The sequence below is a fragment of the Hevea brasiliensis genome, chromosome 16, assembly GCF_030052815.1.
Source record: "Hevea brasiliensis isolate MT/VB/25A 57/8 chromosome 16, ASM3005281v1, whole genome shotgun sequence".
Classification (NCBI taxonomy): domain Eukaryota; kingdom Viridiplantae; phylum Streptophyta; class Magnoliopsida; order Malpighiales; family Euphorbiaceae; genus Hevea; species Hevea brasiliensis.
The window spans coordinates 64859799-64880086 of record NC_079508.1 but is presented as its reverse complement, the minus strand read 5'-3'; the positions used below and the strand labels follow the sequence as shown (position 1 = coordinate 64880086).

At 34.5% G+C, this 20288-nt stretch overlaps 2 protein-coding genes across 10 annotated transcripts; both read right to left on the bottom strand.

Annotated features, from left to right (window-relative positions):
- Window positions 1-311: 311 nt before the first annotated feature.
- LOC110657711 (membrane-anchored ubiquitin-fold protein 2) lies at window positions 312-3874 on the bottom strand. 6 transcript variants are annotated; one of them, XM_021815041.2, is made up of 5 exons: window positions 3431-3874; window positions 2671-2939; window positions 1336-1500; window positions 669-755; window positions 312-569 (listed from the first exon to the last, which is right to left on the bottom strand). In XM_021815041.2, exons 2-4 carry the CDS (start codon window positions 2801-2803, stop codon window positions 700-702), a joined length of 354 nt encoding a protein of 117 aa, XP_021670733.1. In that variant the 5' UTR covers window positions 2804-2939; window positions 3431-3874; the 3' UTR covers window positions 312-569; window positions 669-699. The 6 variants fall into 6 exon arrangements, with proteins under 6 accessions (XP_021670733.1, XP_021670729.1, XP_021670731.1 ...); XM_021815037.2 differs by having other exon boundaries at window positions 2671-2936; XM_021815039.2 differs by lacking the exon at window positions 3431-3874 and adding an exon at window positions 3198-3424.
- Window positions 3875-5470: 1596 nt separating this feature from the next.
- LOC110657712 (probable galacturonosyltransferase 13) lies at window positions 5471-12229 on the bottom strand. 4 transcript variants are annotated; one of them, XM_021815043.2, is made up of 6 exons: window positions 11494-12229; window positions 10186-10241; window positions 9891-10049; window positions 7946-8536; window positions 6961-7263; window positions 5471-6418 (listed from the first exon to the last, which is right to left on the bottom strand). In XM_021815043.2, exons 1-6 carry the CDS (start codon window positions 11708-11710, stop codon window positions 6134-6136), a joined length of 1611 nt encoding a protein of 536 aa, XP_021670735.1. In that variant the 5' UTR covers window positions 11711-12229; the 3' UTR covers window positions 5471-6133. The 4 variants fall into 4 exon arrangements, with proteins under 4 accessions (XP_021670735.1, XP_021670736.1, XP_021670737.1 ...); XM_021815044.2 differs by having other exon boundaries at window positions 9891-10046; XM_021815045.2 differs by having other exon boundaries at window positions 11518-12229.
- Window positions 12230-20288: the final 8059 nt, after the last annotated feature.

Genomic DNA, 20288 nt, shown 5'->3' with positions numbered 1-20288 from the left:
AGACATTTCAACTGTGAAAGAGATCAATCAAATGTGTTCAGAACATCACAAGAACACAAGATGTGGTTAAAGGTAGCTAATGAAGAACCATATAAACTAATCAAGGACTATTCAAACTAAATTTCCCTCAATGTTCAAATGCATATGAATATATTTGTCCAGGACAAGCCAAGAATTTTATTGCATGCCACCACTCTGTTTGGAGCTTTCAGTGCTTCAACTTTCAACTTGGTAAAATAATGACCATGGACATTAGTTGAAGTACAGTTGAATTGTGCAACTATGAATGATACAAGACAACATGACATGAATTTGAAATGAAAAATATGAAAATATTCATCTATCGGTAACTTTCAACATATAAATCTGAGATCTAGTTGCATACAAGCTGAGGCAAATTCAAACTTAACATTAATCACAGTATACCAAATGGATTGAAACACGGCTATATGATGAAGGCAAAGAATGGTACAAAAAGATGACCTATGATAAGTGTGCAAAATGCCATTGCCTATCACCAATAAGCAATTCACCAGCTTTGTTATCTAAACCAGCTCCAAACTCTTTACCTGTATAATAAGAAACAGGAAAAAAAAAATTAGAAAATTAACTTCAAGAGGAAAATACCTTCATTGATAGTGAAAGGGATATCATGAAACTAAATTTACCTTGATGTCATCCTTGCTCAGGGAGCTGTAGTTATAATATAACACAAACACATTTGTTCTGCTTTGATTGGCTGATTGATTTCTTTTCTGCTCCAACAAAAAGAGACCAATTCAAATAAGGAAGAATTTAAATAATTATTATAACAATTCAGCTAAACACAATTTAAAAGGAAACTAGTAGAAAAATCCATTCAAAAAAAAAATTGGAAAATGAGAAACAGCCAATGCAATTATAGGATACAGAGTTGGCAACAGTTAGAACTTTCCCCTATAAGATGATCACTGATAGCATGAGTTAACATATATTATTGTATTAAAGAAGGATTTTGGTGGACACGCTACTATAATAATGTCAACCTGCTGTCCCTAGCCCTTAATAGATTTGTAAATGCCTAAATGGGACCACAGAAATGAAGCCATCATTCAACATAAATTAGAAAGCACAAGAAAGAATTGATTGGATTGCCATTCTTAAAACCATAAGATTAGCTTTTTCTTTCCTTTTTTTTTTAAATTTTGTTTAAAAAAATGCCCATTGGAGTTATTCAAAACAAAAGGGGAAAATTATATGCAAGAGGCTGAGGATCCCAGAAAAAGCCAGGGAAAAAGATAAATAACATAAAACTCTTGGCCATGGTTTTAGGAAGGTTACAGAGATTATTCGTACCTTTATCCAAGGAAGATGGTTGAACAACTACATGCATGGTTGTAACGCCACCAGGGATATCACACAGGGGGCTCCGGCATTCCCCCACAGTTATGTTGTTCTCCAGTATTTTTCCCGCACTTATTAACTTGAGATCTTTCACTGTCCTTGGACTATTCTCCTTCTCTGGTCAAGCATATATTAACAGGTTTAAATTTCTTTAATCATAGAAGGCGGAAAATACTCAATATTAGACAAAGCATCAAAGTTAATGAAGGGAAATCTTGGTTTACTAGACAACAAGAGCAGTGATAAAAGAGAGACCAGAAATTTTTGATCTAGCACCAATGGGCCGAGAAATCTGAAATTATATATTCATATTTGCCATTTCAGGTTTCCCAGTTCTCAATTAGCTGAAAATTAAAAGGTCATCTCACTGGGCTACAAATGGACCTAAAACCAACATGCTCACTTTTGGTCTCTCCATGGTGCTATTCTATGCAGTACAGATTTCTAAACTATCACTCCAGAAATAACAAGAACGCAAAAGCTGAAACTTTGATCCAGAAAGAGGAAATGACAAAACAAGTAAAGCAACAATACTTTTTTGTTGGCTTGCTTGATTGATTATAGCAGTACGGAAATTCATTACAGATCTTCAATATGTAAGAATTCAATTGCATACAGTTCATATATTCCCAAAATTGCTACCAAAACACAAATATTTTCATGAAAAGCAGACTGCATCATAATCATTAACAGGTCAGAAATGCAAATGCACCCAAACAATAATCCATCAGATAAGCACCATAACATGCTTTTATGGTCTACTTGGATGGTTATCTAAAATTCAAAGAAGCCTACAATCTATTTTCATAGATTTCATAATATGTATTTTTTTTTTCTGTCCACAATCAAGGTGCCAAAAGAAATATGGAAAGAAGGCAAAGCAAAAAGGGGTCTTGGCCCCCAAGCTCTTCCTCTCTCCAAAGCATCCATGCCTTTCCAAGGATAGTGACTTCAAGTAGTTGCCTTCAAAGGACAAACCAGAAATCAAGAATTTCATCAAGTATTCTAATTCAATAAGGCTATCACTAATTTGATCGTCTTATAATATTGTATGGAGTTCATTCCAAAGGTTGGATTAGTGCCATATACGATTCACTGCAAAGTGTGAGAATTATGACATATGCAAAGTTCTTGCTTCTGAACTTTCAGCAGCAAACAGAAAGAAGTAGGAAAAGAATGATTTTCGCTTCTGAACTCCCACCAGTATGTGTTGTTCTACTCTAGACCACATGTTATTAAAAATAATGATTTTGAAATTATTCAAAAAGAAACAAGAACTCAACTCACCTTTAGGCCATTGAGAGAGAATACTCTCCTTCAAGGTTGCAACACTTGTGGCAGCAGGAAAGGTTTTGGGACCAATATCAGATCCATCAGTCAATCGAAACTTGATCTCTAACTGATCTTGCACCCCAGCCATCTTTAGAGAATCACCAACTTCCGACCTAAACTATCCACAAATCTCAGTGAAATTTTCTATCTGAATTCGATAGCCACCTAAACCTGCTCCTCACGAAGACAAAGATTTAACCAAAATTCTGAATCGTTTACCCCTGCTAAATTAAAAACAGAAACAGAATTAGGAGAAGTGGTCTTTCAATCCCTAAATACATATAAGCCAAAGAAGTATGGAATTGGAAACTATGAGGCAAAAGGGAAACGCCATAAAAGATTTAGCTGTAAATTGGGATTTCCCTGCAAACCAAACATGACCTGTTGAGTCTATCCAGAGACAGAAACATATTCTCGTAACCAATCATGCCTAAGAAAGAGAGGAAAAGAAGAAAGAAAAGCACACAAAGTAGCACATTTACCCACAGGCAGAGTAGAAATTCTAAACTCCAACGAGTCGCCAAAAAATCACAAAACCTCGTATAGTCCAGAAATGGGTCTACTCCAAATCAATTCAAACAAAAAACGCCAACAATTCACCAGTTGGATACCCTCTAGGACACACAAGTCAACTCAAATCCTAAACTCGGTCATCCCCAAACCAATCAAAAACAAATACTCAAAAGAATTGAAACTCCTTAATCGGTTAGCTTACTTGGCTGCAAAGCTGATCTGGGTCAATCTCTTTTTGGCTAAAAATCCGGGCTTTAGAAGAAGAAGAAGAAGGAGAAGAAAAGTGATTTGTATATCAATGGAGAATGGTAAATGGAGATGAAGAGATCAAATAACTCCCCAGAAAGGAGGCTGTTTCGGAGTTTTCAAAGTCTTCCAAATCTATGGTCAATGCTTCCATTCTTGCTTCTCCTAGCAATCTCCTAAGACCATGGAAATAGACAGATTTCTCTCTTTTGAAAACATAGACAGACCATTTTGGCCAGCTTCCCACCATGCACCATGTCACCCAATGTTAAAATCAGACCACACTATCGTGTTTCACATAAATTTTGTGTGTCCACCATCCTAGCCATTGATCAAGATCCACTGCCTTTTCCCTTTTTATACAAGCCAAAGTCACAAATTTTTATATTTGTTTCCAGTAATTTGGATCTTCGCCCAATATAGTGTAAAATGATTAACAGAAATGGATGAATATTATACGCATTTATTGAATGTATGATGTTATACAACATGGGCTTTAAGATGTATTACTAAAATATTAGATTAATAATGAAGAAAAAAAAATCATTAGATTAATAATTTATTAATAGAATTAAATTTAAAATTTAACAAAATAAAAATGAAATAGATTAATGTTATCTTTTGAACCCCACACCATAATATTATAGGGAAAAAAATTTCTAATAGGATTAGTCTAATTGGTTGATAAGAACGGAGTTCTACTTCCTTATCAAAATTAGTTTAAAGTTACTTTAATCACGTGAGTGTGTGTGTGTGTATATATATATATATATTAGCTTTTTATTGATGGTAGTTGATTTTGAATGCAAATTAGTATAGATCGGATACTACTAGAGCATAGCAACTGGTTATAAGAATGCAGCTAGAGGATTAGATGGGATAGCAATCACCAATTAGAGACATTTTGGTGATTGCCTGCAATACAAATTATCATGACAGATATTGGGCCCATTCAAGGTATCAATTTAGAATGGTCAGAACTGAAGGCAGCCAAGCTTAGGAGAATTTCTCAATATAGAAGGGGAGCTTTCATATCATGTGAACTCTGACCAAGAATTCATGGGACCCGTCAAGGCAGAACCACCTCATCAGAAGACAATGTCAAATAAAATTGCAAATCCTTTAGCAGGTGCTGCCTGCTTTCCCTGTACTGAATACTGATGACGAAAGCTTTTTGTTTTCTGGATGGTGGGTTGGAGGTGATTTTCATGTGCTAATGTATATTCATTCATTTAAAAAGAGTAGGTAGTTGTATTGTCAAAGAACCTTTCAGATACTTCCATTTGATTTGAACTTTGTGAGAATCAACTAATATTGTCCAATCCTAATTATTTGGTTAATTTACTGTTTAACAATAAGAAAAGCACAAATACAAAGAGAAGGTCCAATCAAATGTGGGGGTATTTTAAGACAATTACACGAGAAATCCTCCACCTTGAAAGATCAGATATTCAGAATCACCAAAATGGGATGTTGATGCTTAAAGAAAGACAATTATAGTTAAAGGATTTCTTGTCATCATCAACATAGGAAATTCCAAGAAAAAGAATAACTTTTGTTGTCGCTAACGACATTGTAATCAAACTCTATCTCTACGTTGGAGCAAAAACAAAATCCATGCTTGTCAAGAATATCATAACGGACAAGGCTCCCTTGGTGCACATCCAATTCATGAGTCAGAATCTGTGAGCAAAACATGGGCTGCCAAGGCATATATTAATATTACTTGTTTGCATATGAAAATAATTGATTATACATTTTAATCGTTGTTTATACATTTGGATCAAAAGTGGGGATGAGTTCGAACCCCAATAGCAGCAGAATAAAATTTGTGTTGTAAAAAACCTGTCCTCCCACTTGTTTCTCATGTTTGTGCCCGTACAAAAAGTAATGGAAGGTGAGCTTAAAAGCCATTTCTTAATGTCCAGTATACTGGAAGACGAAATAGAAAGGGGGTTTGGTGATTTCACAACATTACTGAAGACATCATAAGAAGTTTGGAAAAAGAATTATCTGCACATTTTAGATGTATCTCGTGAATCGTACATAACAAATACTGATGTAACCTAAAAATAGTTCCCCCATTCAATGGGACCTGTAACAAAGCAATCTCCATTACCTACTCCTAAATTTCACCATCATGATATCAGAGTAAGCAAAAAAATGGGACACGCTAACAAAAATGAAACAACAGGTGAACCAAAAAAACGAGGGAAGACAACATTTTCGGGCTAAGCAGCAGCCCTCACAAAAGATCCATCCCAGGCTTCCTCTTCCTTGCACCAATGATGTATTGACATATGCACTGTGTATATCACTTTATTCGAAAATATATGAGCCAAGAAATCAAGCTAGACTTCCTGCAGTAAATCCTTTACCAACCAAAAAATTATGACGGATTGCTATGTTACAAAATTGAAAGAATGAATCTCATGCCTGTCTTATGCCTGTGCTAATGGTGCAGGCCTTTTCATGCAATGGTGAAGGATGACAGTGAATTCAGAACTGAAACACTGCCCTTGACAAAATTCTGCTTGCCTTCTCAAATAGGTCTCAACAAAATTCCATGCCATGAAATAACTGATGTGACCAAAAATCACTTGTGCCATTTCCTGTTCCACCTCTAGTTTCTAGCAACTATGGACCTATGATTGATCAACTATGACTCCAAGATGTGGCAGTTCCTTAAAAAATCATTGGAGTAATTGACATACTTGGTCCAAAACGGTCGTAGATGCTCAAAGCCAATCTGCAGCCACGGTTTTGACTGGCCATTATAGTGAATGACAGCAGCCCTTTTCACATTCTCAATATCGGTATTATTCTGATAACCCAAGCCAAGCATATGCCAAGATGGGTCAATTGGGTGGACATGACCTTTAAATGCAATTAAAGCTGGTGGTAGGGTACCAAGTTTCCACATAGTCAGGTTTGACTTCAAGTTCTGCAAAGAAATACCAATGATATGCAATTTATTATCAACAATAAATAGGCATTGATAAAGACAATCCAAAACAAAGCAAATACTAAACATTTGAGGATTACTGGACCATGTATTCCAGTTGCATATTTTTATAATATTCTATCAACCTACCAAGAAACGATGCAAGACTTGGAAAAGTGCAACATTTTGAAACATTTCTGATAAAAACAACACAAAGTGATACACTTCTTGCATAATTAATTACAAGTAACAGAACCAACAAAATAACTTCCAGCATATGCATGGCATGGTCCTTGGTCAAGTAGATAGAGAAAAGAATTAATAGTAATAGATGAATATTGGGAATTTTGGGATTCATTTTCATGCAGAAAGTGCCATGGATTCTCCAGATCAAGCCAATGATAAATCATTTGCTACAAGGTGAATTTTCAGCTCTGGAGTCTAGTCTTAATCTTCTATATAAACACATGAAGAGAAGCATAAAGAAGGCAAAAAGAATAATACAAATGAAATGAGCAGGAAAAGAATAGTTAAGTCCTTACCTGCTTCAGCCAGGAATGGTAGGTTTCTCTTATATTTGTTTTCCTCCAAGCACGAAGATCAAATATATTCATTCCATAGGCCCATGCACATTCATCAGGGTTCAAATTCTTTGCAATGAGGGGATGAGAAAAGTTGAAGTAGTTTTTGAAATGCTTGGACATTACCCACTCATCTTCTCCTTTACAAGTTTCAACAGCTCCATTAACCTTTCCCTCAAGATCAATTTCCCATAGTGGAGACAAATCACGCTGGATGACAATATCATCATCTAAGAAGACCACCTTGTCAAGGTTTGGAAAGAGCTGTTGAATATACATAATCAGAATAATGATTTTGGAGCAAAGATGAAAGAAATAAAAAATGAATGAAATAGTATCCCCAAAAAAAAAAAAATCTAATACACCCATGGCCACCCTCCTTGGTGTAACAGATTATAATACCCAATTTTTAGGAACCAAAAACCAATGTCCTTCAATGTATCAACAAACAGTCAAATATTCTTATGAACAAAATCATCAAATTTAGCTTTTCTTTTCTTGATAAATCACCCTATATTTCACATCTTATCCATACACCACCTAGTTTAGCTGAAAAACATCACTTTATTAGTATAAATTTAATTTGAACAAGGCAATTTCAGTCTATTAACATTACCCCTCTCTATACAAATTCAAGTATGTTCCCATAGCAATCCCAGGCGCTTTAAGCAGTGTACCAAACATATTTTTCCGAATTATAAACTGGAATTCTCAGAAACCCATCTTTATTGACATATCTTAATCCTCATTAATGGCAAACTATAAATCCATGCAGACAGAGTAACTACTCAAAGGCACAGTCTTGTATCAAGCATCACAAGTCTTTTTTCCCAGTTTAGTTTTTCCTTTGTAGTTTTTCCCCTTTCAGTCTGCAGTTCATTATGGCAGCCATAGTAAATACAATGCCCCTGGAAAAGTCAAATGAAATGTTTCACTATCTGATTACCTCAGGTAAATATATGCGGAGATGGTTGAGCAAGGATATGTACTTCGGACTTCTAGCCTGCAATTTTGAAGCAAACATTCGTGGAGTTGTAGTACTGAGATTGGCCCCTGCAATGTGATTCCCATGGTAGTAATTCCTGATACCGTTAGAGTTCTCTACAGCTTCAAGCACCGGAACATTCTCCCTCGTTAACCAGTCAAACTGGTGAACACCTTTCACTTCAACAATAGCAGGGGAGACTGAATTTAGTGCAAACCATGAATGCATACCCGCATAAGTTTTCTTGTCAGTAATGACATGAAAGACTATCTTTTCAGGTTTTAGAGACGACTGTACAGTAGAAGTGACAACAACTGAAGCAGCTAAAATGTTATCAGTGGATAGAACAAAGTGATGGTAAGAATTGTCAGAAAGCAAAGGAAGCAACTCTGGAGATGGCAATTGTTTGCGTGCAAGAGCATTGGAGGAATATTCGTCAGTCAAACGTAGCGAGAGACAGTGGATGCCTTTCGGAATGGAACTTGCAGCAAAGTGTTTATTCATCAGCTCTGCAAATTTAGATTCCCTGATTTCCTTTTCAAATTTCTCCAACTGTGCCAGAAAAGAAAGCCATTAGTTGGAAATCATGCTGTTAACACTCCATTGACACTTCTTTTACATCTCACCTCTCCCCATTCCAACCATATGAAGTATCACAAACATATTGCAGTAAAAGATCTAATGCTAAATATTCAGTTATCCACCAGTAGTAGCACTCATGACTATACCAATCATGCTCCAACAAAGTAAAAGAAATAAATTTTGTATTGAAGAGTGAAGATTCATTTAAAAATATTATGGACTTGTTTAGTTTGGGGTATTGTGGGGTCACGAAGTAGAACTTCATAGGAGTTGCACCTACAAACTTTGTTAAATCTCAAGAAATAAAAAACATATACATATATTTTACCCAAAAAAAAAAGTTAAAATAAAAAGAAAAAAATTAACAAAATTTGCTATTCACCCAGAAAACAAATTGTGAGAGTACTTCCTTAAGAAACCAGCAAAAAGTTAAGGTGCCCGACTTAGTTAAAGATATCTTAACTGATATCATTATCTACAAACCCATGAATCAGGCATTCATTCAGACTAGCTTAATAATTCTATATACATGAATAAATATGCCTCGCACATAACTCAGTGGAAAGAAAATGCAGTGCATCACCATGCAGGACACAATAAAGGGCATAAAAATTAAGATATCAAATATTAAATACATATGGCATGTGAGCAAGTTCAACCAACTATATTGTGATGCTTATCACAGAGCTTGTACATGAACTTCAAACTTTTCCAGCCAAAAACACTTTCAACACTAAAAAAGAGATAGATATAGAGAAATGGATCTTATCAATTAATGTGTAGACATCTAAATCTTCAAATGTATCATATTCACCAGTAAATCACTCCTTTTGCAATACTTGGGTCATTGATAAACCAAAATGGCCCAAGCAAACAATTTTGATCTGATCCCATCAGGAAAGTCATGACACGAAGGCATATAAAGGGGAAAACTTTGAGTATCTTCTAGGAATCTACACTCCATCTTCCCTTCTTGGTTTTGCAAACGAAAAGTATAATCACCAATGCTACTAAGTGTGTCACCAAAATGTAGATGTTTCCCAAGTATCATTCCCACAGTACAAAGACCATGATCACCAAAAGGCACAAACCTAAAGTTTAGAAAGAAAAAGTTCCTTCTAATTTCCGTCTAGCCTGTGCAGTCAATTAGGACCTCAATCCATAATAATGCCCGTTCAAAACAACATATTAAAAGTGCAGTTAGCAGAAGTTCATAAAAATGACACTACATCAGTATTCCACCCTATTCCCCTTCAAGAAATTCCAAAGCAAAGAAAATAAACACTTGAGCATATAAGTCTACACCATAAAACGTGAAACATACCATAGCCCTCAGCATGAAAGCAAATGTTTTTGCATCATACTGGTTGCTCTTTATTTCAGACACAAGTTGGTTATAAGAATCTGGGAGCTTTAGACCATCTGGGATTTCCTCTTTGTTCACTTGATTGAGAATCTTGTAAAAGTCTTTAACCAGCCTCTGCTGCATCATCACCACCAGTAAAAGAATTCAGCTATCTTAACTAGATTAACAAACTAGGGGCCAGGAAATTATCCAAAAATATGAGTTTGATGTCATTTGAAAGAACAATAGAAAATAAAGGGAAAAAGTTATTTACCCCTGAATCATCCACTCTACCCAGAAGCCTTGGTCCCAGTCGCCTACCTAAACAATCTGAATCAAAGAAGTCTACTAAGAACAAGCACAATTGGTCCACCAAAGACACAGTAGAAGCACAATGAAAGAGAATTCTAGATCCTGGTCCAGGAAACAGACCATAAAAAATACAGATGCACAGTAACAGAAATTTCCAATAATGTGCATTGGAAACCAGAAAAAGAACCCTCATCAACGAAGGAATTTCTGGAAGAAATTTGAAAGGAATCCAGAAGAATGAAAAGCAATTTTTATAAAATGTGGTTAAGGGTTGAAACTCCATTTAGAACTTTTTTCTGAATATTGTAAATTAGGGCTTGAATCCCCCCATTAACTAAATCTAGTTGTCATGCAAGGACCAAATCCCCCCATAATTCCATGATAAACTGTCCAACATAAAAAATAACACAAGCAAAATCCATCAAACAAACTTTCATCTCTGCCATAACAATTGGAGCCTAATCTCCCAGCATTTTGATATTAAGGGAATTTGAAACCCATCACAAATCATTTACCATGGCAAAGCCCCATTGGTTAAAAACAAAAGATGCAGCACATGCACAAAAAATCAAATGAATAAATTGAGATTCAGCTATAAATTAATCATGCCAAACACAAGAATCCAAATCCAATTTACAAATCAAATGAATACGGTCATCTAGAGAACATTGCTGCAGCAACAAATAGTGTAGGGTATAACATATTACCTAAATCAAATCAAAATCAAATGAATACAGGTCATGTATATGCGTTTCTGCATATGTAATAGCAAATAAAACAACCTATCGGGATTACAGAATAAGGTTTTAGACATACCATGCCAAACCATTACATGGACATAACAACCATAACCTGTGATCTATTACGATCCTTGGATGTGCAAGAGTGCAATAAAATATGACATAACACAGTAAATGTCGTATGAAAGACAAATCAAATCAAACTAGGATCCATTCATCAGATAACAATCACAAAAAAAATATGTAGTTGCATAGACAGCATAGATATTCATAGACGAACAATGAGAAATAAGGAAATCGGAATTGAAGACTAATACAGGACAAAGAACTCTCTTCATATGAGGATACTAATCACAAACTCAAATCAATCAAGATCCGTCCATTTATTCATGGCATACAATTACATATGATTTAAAAATAAATGAGTACAAGCATGCATAAAGAGAAAAATCAACCAAGGAAAGATAAGAAAAGAATAATAAGAATAAAAATAATAATGAAGAAGGATAAAGAAAAAAAAAAAGAGGTACCAAATGAAGAGCACTTGTTGACACCTTCAAGGGTGACAAGAGCGGTGAGAATGAAGACAAAAGGCAACAGGAAAGCGAGAATGAGGATGGTATGGAAAAGGGTTCGATAAGAGATGTGGCGAGCTGCGACCTTGATCTTCATCAAGTCAATAAACCCATTGCTGCTGCTGCTCGATATCGTGATGCTTCTCATGCTAGGCGAGATGTGAAGCTGCATATTCCTCTCCTATGCAGCGACACCTCCACTACCCTAGCAGCACCACTTCCACAACAACAAATTATCAGCTGCTTGACTCCTTCCAATCCCAATAATGCCCCAGCCACCATCAGATCCACGGCCGTTGTTATCCAATCTTTCTATTTCTTTCTGAGATCCACCACTACTATTTCTTTCCTGGGTTGTCTTCCTACTGATGCTATTTTCTCGTCTTTGTGATTTTCTCAAAGACTGCATTGGAGATTTGGCAAACAGCAATATGGGTATTTTTTTCAATACCCTCCAAGAAACCAAAGATTTTAATTAAAGAATAGATTACAATCAATATGGGGCAAATGGGTTTTCTCTTTTTTCCTCAAACCATACCACACCATGGATCAAAGGAAGAAAGAGAAGCAGAAACCAGAGAAAGGAGCAGAGAGAAAAAAAAAGGTTTTTTTTTTTTTCTTTGTTTTTGATTTTCTTTCCCTTCTTGCTCGCTTTTCCTTGCTTTCTTTTCTTTGATTGGTGGATCGTGCGATCTAATTACCCTATCTTTCAAAATTATAAAAAATTAAATATAATTAAACTCAATAATTAAAAATAATTATAATCATAGTCAAAACCGCGTTTGGGTTTAGAGGAAGAAAAACTGGGGTTGTAGAGAGAGAAAGTTTGACCTTACAGTGTGATCTCAGAGAACTAAATTTGGATGTCTCAGAGAACTAAATTTGGATGTCTCCTATGTTTATGGGCAAGCATCTGCTTTGATAGGTCATTATGTTGACACAATATATTCTTAATTTTAGTTAAGCTTTCCATCTTCTCTACACAAAACATAAAATTAAAATGGATTTGTTTTCATGTTGTGAATTGGGAGGCAAAGTTGTACTAACTAGGATAGTTTTATTGAGAAAAAGTATACTTTTTAATTATATTTCCATTTAATTTTAATTAAAATTTAAATTTAATATCTTATAATCTAATGACAATTTTAATATCATTAAATTAGAAATTATCAATAATTTTTATTATTTTTTTCTTAAACCATTTAACTTCTCTTAGGATTTTTACCCTTTAATTTTAGTCTAGGTCCAATTGAAACGTATAACCATACCCAAATTAATTTTTTGAATAATGTTTGGTTCATCAAAACCTACCACTCGAATTAGTAATCTTTTGTTGCAATGTTTTAGTCTTGTTTCAATCATCTCAATACTTAATTAAAAGATTAATTTAATTAATAATTATGAGATTAATCAAAATTTAATTATGTTGAAGAATTTTTTTAAATTATTTATTTTGAATATATGGTACTAGCGTAGAGAAGTGTGCCTCTAAAATTACTCATAGAAAAAAACTTAATTTCATTACTCAAAAATTGTTTTAAAAATATTCAAACATTATTTTTTTTTATTATGACAATCGGTAATTATTACTTCTATAATTTTTAATCCGCTTTTATTCTCATTAATCTTCTATTCTCTTTATATGTTAAAATTTAAAAGGGTAACATTTAATCATTATTTTTTTTAACTTTTATTACAACGTCTCAAAATTTTAAATAAAAATTATATCCTAATTTCTGGTGTTGTGAATTTTGCGTAGGTATTTTTATTTCCAGAAAATTTCACTTACGATCGGGATTATATTTTTCAGATTAGATACACGGGTTGTCGGACTCACTTCGGAAGTGAGTTAATATTATAGTAGACCCCCATATGTGTTCCAAGTGTCAGAATTGACATAAGTAATCCGAGTTAACTCTCCTCTTCTTCCTTGTCGCCTCAGTGAATTTCAGTTAATTTGTGAGTAGATATTGATTTTATTTATAATTTCAATATTAATAATTTATATTCAATGTATGTTCATGTATTTACATATGTGCATGTATATATTTAGTTAAACGCTAGGCACGCTCTTTTGTTGCATACTTTATTAAATTTATTTGTGGATGTCGCCTTAAGGTAATTTGGAGCTGTACACGTGTGTTGGTGTGTGTATGGTATAGATGTGGACTTAAGTTGGGTAGTCGCGACTGGAGCTTGAATCGCTAGGACCCGATCCTTATATATGGATAAGTCGGGGTGTGTATGGTTTTGAGTCAATCTGGTTAACCTCCGCACTTGGATTATTAAAAGAAAATCCAGCTTGAATTGATCTCGTTGGCAGGTATTAGAATTAAGAGAGCTATATAAATGCTTCAGATTATTTTTTGTTGAAATATTATTTGAAACTATGTGAATATATTGCATTTCATACATAAGAATACATTAGGCTTAGATAGTTATAGAAATTATATTTAAAATTAATATCTTACTCTATCAGCTGAATGCTTAACCCTGTTCAATTATTTTTTTCCTTGACAGGTGGACTTATTGAAAATAATCTGCTTTATTTTCTCATAGGTCAAATCAGAAGAGTTTAGTTTTACTTTTATTATTTTTGGTTCAATTCTAAAACTTCGCATGTACCAGTAGATGTATTATTTTTTATATGGGGTTGTAATAACTGAATTTTATAGAGTTGTAAACTTAATTATAGGAGATTACTTAGGTATATATGATATTTATTTTTGTGGATGGAGAGAGCTAAGCTTCCAAATGTTTATTTATCCGTTTTGAGGATTATGAGTGTGATTTAAGCTCCTCATAATGTTTCCTTAATTTTTCTAAAAAAATAAATAAAAACATAAAAAAAATTTGAAAATATTAGATTTTACATGATAATTAAAGAATTGACTAAATAATCTTATGTTTATGAAAACATATTAGTAATTGATTAAGTTATCCTTTATCTCACTTAAAAAAATATATAAATATTTATTATAATTAGTAGATATAAAGAATAAAATTAAAAAAAATAATTAATACTATCTAATTTTTTTAAATGTAATAGATAATTTTCAATAAAATTAAAATATAATAAATAAAAATAATGAAAATAATAATATATAAATAAAAAAATTATATAAATAATAAATAAATTATATAAACAAATGACATTGACAAATTGTCTTCTTATCATAAATTTTTTTAATAGTAGATATTGACATGCGGAATAATACCCTATCTTTATTCTCATCCTATTAATATTAGGAATTTCAATAATAAAAAATTTCAATTACAATGAATTGATTAGCTCAATCATTTTCATATATATTTTTATAATCGGACGAATTGATAAATAAAGATATTGATAATTTGCTTTATTTTAATGAATCGGTTTGGTAAAATATTTATAAATATAAAAAATTATATTCGAAAAAAAAATATTAAAATATAAAAAAATAATTGGACCCAATCAGTTATTGAACTAATTCATATAATAGTGGATGACTAAGACTTCACAATTAAAAAAATAAATAAAAATATCATATTAATTGCATGTTATGTGATGTATGAAATTAAAAGATTTAAATAGTTATGTAGACAATTTCATGTTTTTAATTATGCCAAATCAATAATATGACTTATTCAAATAATGAAAGACAAGTCATTGGCTTGATAAATTCAGATTAAATATTTTTTTTTTAATTTTTTACTAAAAAAATACCCAAATTAAAATTATGACACCAACCCTTGAAAGTCCAGACATGAGACCTCACTCCTTGATGGAAAAAAAAAATTATTATAATCCAAATCCACAATTAAAAGTTCTAACTAATTTTCTTAGTCATGGCTTTTAAGACAAAGTTAAAAAGAAAATTTCTTCTTGAAATTCTTTTAATTTTTGTTTGCATAATTTATTTTAGTTAAATTAAATGTGATATGCCTATAATATTATCACATTATAGCAATAAAATATAAATTAAACAAAAACCACCCTTTGTGTTCTATGCAGCCAACTCCTCTTATTTGTCTAAATCCTCTTTATTTGTCCAACTCTATTTGTTTTCTCTCTCAAAATTTCAATTTCCTTGTCATTTGTCTGCCTCAAGAGCACTCTTACACAATACATGTGGTCCTGCACCATGGAAGTTACCATATGTATTGAGAGGAAGGGTAAATTGCATAAATGAAATAGCTTGTAATCTAATTTAAAACAAGATTGCATAAACTTCATCTTTAGCTCTATGAATTAATAGTGGCCTTTTCCCATTGGAATGCCACACTATAAGCAAGACACATATAAGTTTTATTTATTTGACTTGTGCCATCCATTGATTTTAAGTCATCTTGACAAGCAGAAATTTTTGTTTGGATTTAATTCACCATGGATTGAGAGCTTCAGAGCATGCCTACCATTGGCATTTTCATTTGACTTAGTTAATTCAACTAACTGATGTTGAAAACAAGATTATCATATTAAAAGAGAATGTCAAACTAAGCATCTTCTTGCCTAACCATCACACCAATTAGGTCAGCAAAACCATCCTTTTAAGTGGTCAACAGCTACTTTTGGTTTAAATCCCAACATCTTCATCTCCAACGTGTAATTCCCAATAGCAATCTTTGTTTCTAGTAAACAACTACAAGATAAGCATACTTTCTTGGGGGTGCGATTACATTTTGCCAAGTATATGCATGATACGAAGACATGCACACTTGTTTTCTCTTTTAGGGAAAAAGACACATTTATTTGTCAAATAAAGGGAAAATAGATTCACAAGTAGAGCGATTATAAGAATAATACTTGGCAAGTTGACATACATTTCAATTCCAGAAGTCTTTAACAATCAATATACTAGAAGGCAGTGGTGATGCAACACAAATAAAATCAAATCAATAAATTAAAACCTGCATTGTGCTTCACACCAACTCTCGCTCTATATTTAGTATGAACCACCTCAGCATATCTCCACAGCTAATCCCCATAGATCTGACATGGCCATGTAATGAGCCAATCCTGCTCGACAGGTGTATCATACTTGCCAAGACAGGCTATCTAAACATTCCATAACATCAATCATGCTTCCCCTTGGACCAGAACAATCCAGGCGTTAAACATAGTTCAAGAAAAGGTAACCACAAAACAATTTTTGCGAAACGTTGCAAAATTTGTTTGACCAAAGAATTGCTACAACACTTGCAATGGTGCATCATTGAAATATCTGATTCTCACAATCATAAGTTATGTAGGAAAGCATTACTACTCTCACATGAATTTTAAGGTTACTGAATCCACTTCCAAGTAAATTACTTTGGTTCAATCAAATGAGCCTTTCATATACAATGATTAGCAACTTTGTTATCATACGCCCTTCAGTATGGGTGTTCACCCTGGCTTTGGCTCATTGTATGGAGTATTCATTTTTACATATGCACCATACCAAGCTGATGATTTTTACCATTTGATTTGAACAAAATGTTTAGATTTCATATATTTATGGCATCAATGAGACTTTAGTCTGGCGCTTTTCTTAATCCTGTGCCACTCTATATGTCTCACATTTTCTGGATCTTTCCACTTCAGCATAAAGTTTTGCCAGCATTATGTAATTTCCAGTGTTCTTTGGCTCATGCTTTAAAAACTGCTCTGCTGCAACCACTCCCACTTCAACATTACCATGCACTACACAAGCAAAAAGCAACAAGCAATGCACTCCCAACGGAATGGCTAGGTACAAAAGGCATCATCCTAATAAGATCATATGCTTCATCTAATCGGCCTGCACGACCAGGCAGATCAACAATGCAAGTGTAGTTATCATCATAAGGATATATCTCGTGGTCTTTGAGCATGAATGCAAACAAACACAAACCACCATCCACCAGACCAGCATGACTGCAAGCACGCAATACAGAAGTAAAAGAAACTTCATTTGGTCCCACGGTCCCACGGTCCCACCCAGATTGAACTATTTGTCTGAAAAGTGAGACAGCAGTCTCACCATGGCCATGCCTTCCATAACCAGCTATTATTACACTCCGAAGAAAAAATGTCCTGACATCAATGGGGATAGCGTTTAAAATCTTGTGAGTGTATTCTAGACTTCCACACATGGAATATATGTCAATCAGACATGTAGCAACTTCTATTCCTGAAAGAAACCCAGATCTTGTAACGTACATTCTTCGATGGCTGCAAATCAGCAAGAATGGGATATGCTGGAAGTAGACGGTTCATTGTTGGCTTGCACCATCTGATTCAACTCCTTTTCACTATCATTTGCTTGAAAAGTCCTATTACTCATTTGCAAGACCATTATGAATGCACCAAGAGAGCACTGCATTCCATAGAACTGTTCTATTGTTGACTTCTTGTAAAAACTCCAAAGCTAAAGGTCCACATGATTGCATTTTGCATACATGTCAATCAATGAGGTTACTACAATAACATCCAAATCAAGATTTTGCCTATTGTCCACCTGTGAAAACAACAACCATCCCTCAAATTAGTACTAGCCGAAAGAAGTGAGCCTATTGTCACTGAATTTGGTCTTATTCCTTCAGTCTGATGATCCTATAGAGCGTCAAGGCACTTCTCACATCACCATTCAAAATGTACCCATTAATCATGCCTGTTGTCCACCTGTGAAAACTACAACCATCCCTCAAATTAGTACTAGCCGAAAGAAGTGAGCCTATTGTCACTGAATTTGGTCTTATTCCTTCAGTCTGATGATCCTATAGAGCGTCAAGGCACTTCTCACATCACCATTCAAAATGTACCCATTAATCATGGAAGTCCAACTGGTCACATCCTTTTCATCCATCCTATCAAAAAACAACATTGCTTTAGCCATGCTACATACATATCAACCAATGCATTCCTCACCGCTTTTTTCTTACCCAAACCCTTCTCTTTGAAAAGCTTTGATAATAGGAGAAAATTTGGAACTGAAAACCTTACCTTTCTTTTGTTCATTGATGATATTAATAAATACAAAGTATGAGATCAGTTACAAGATCCTACAAACAAGGTAATACAAATTCAAACATTTGAACTAATAGATATATCAGATAACATTTGAATTATTATCCTTGATTATGTCCGGATTTGAGGCTTGGAATAGCAATAGCCTTAACACTCCCCCACAAGATTGAGGATCCATCTTCGATGCCAATCTTGGATCGATTTAAGATGAATTGTTGCTTGGACAAAGTCTTTGTAAGCAGGTCAGCAAGCTGGTCTTTTGATGAAATATGCGACACACGAAGATCCCCACGTTGAACTAAATCTCGCACAAAGTGCACATCAATTTCCAGATGCTTCATTTTGGAGTGAAGTACTGGATTTTGACAGGTATATATGGTTGAGATATTATCACAATAGATGGTTGGCATGGGAACCGAATACCCAAATTCACAAAGAAGAGACTTAGCCCATTGTACCTCTGCAGCTGTCGATGCAACCGCCCTATATTCAGCCTCGGTAGAGGAACGTGCAACTGTTCTTTGCTTCTTATAGCTCCAACTGATTGGAATCTGACCAAAATATAACAAATATCCAGAAGTAGAAGTCCTATCTCATGGATCACCCGCCCAATAGGCATCAGAATAGGCATGAAAAACAGGATGACTTTGAGGTGTGATATGGATACCGAAATTGATTGTGGACTTGAGGTATCGCAACAATCTCTTGCGAGCTTGCCAGTGAGAATTGCTCGGACAATGCATAAACTGAGACAGTTTGTTGACGGAGAAGGCCACGTCAGGTTTAGTTAGATTTAGATACTGTAACCCTCCAACCAGTTGATGATACTCAGTAGGATCAATTGCCTGTGCATTATTAGAAGACTTAACTAGATGGGAGGCAGTAGCCATAGGTGTGGTGACCTCCTTAGCACCGTCCATGTGAGCAAGTTGAAGAAGCTTGCGAACGTAATGGTGTTGAGATAGAAAAATTCTTGTTGATGTTTTCTACACGTCAATGCCAAGAAAAAGGGACAAATCTGTTGGATCTTTTAAGGAAAATTGAGCTCCAAGATCTTGGAGAAACCGGGAAATAAATGCTGAATTGTTGCCTGTCACAATTAAATCATCAACATATGCCAGAAAATAAACCTTTCCGAAATATAAAAAGTGAGTGATCACTGCGAGACGCTTGAAATCCATATTTTAAAGTGAATGATTTCAAGGCTGGGTACCAGGCCTGGGGTGCCTGTTTGAGGCCATAGAGAGCCTTAACTAACTTGCAAACATGAGTAGGCCTGGTGGGATCCACAAAACCCGGAGGCTACTTCATATACACATCTTCTTGTAGAGAATCGTGTAAAAAAGCATTGTTGATGTCAAGCTCAAGCAATGGCCTTGAATTAGTGACAGCCAATGTGAGTACAACCCGAATTGTCACTGGTTTCACTACAAGACTGAATGTGTCACCAAAATCAATGCCTGGTGTCACGGACTGAGAGTTGATCAACCCCAAACTCAAGCAACCCGTGCGGCCTTAGTCTTCCCCCTAAGACTAAGTCAGCCTTCCAACACACTTAGTCTATTTAATAGACTAACAAGGGTGGCAAAAGTATGCCCAAAGTGAGTAGGTACAAAAAGAACAAAGATAACAGTGGGAAGAATTTGGGCAAAAGGAAGGTAATTTTATAACTCAAGAAAAGTAGCTTTACAAGCCTAAAACTTCACAAGTGAGCTAAAATTTGGCTAAGTGTACAAGGATGTTTGTGGAACTCTCTATGCCTCAAAATGCACCTCAAGAC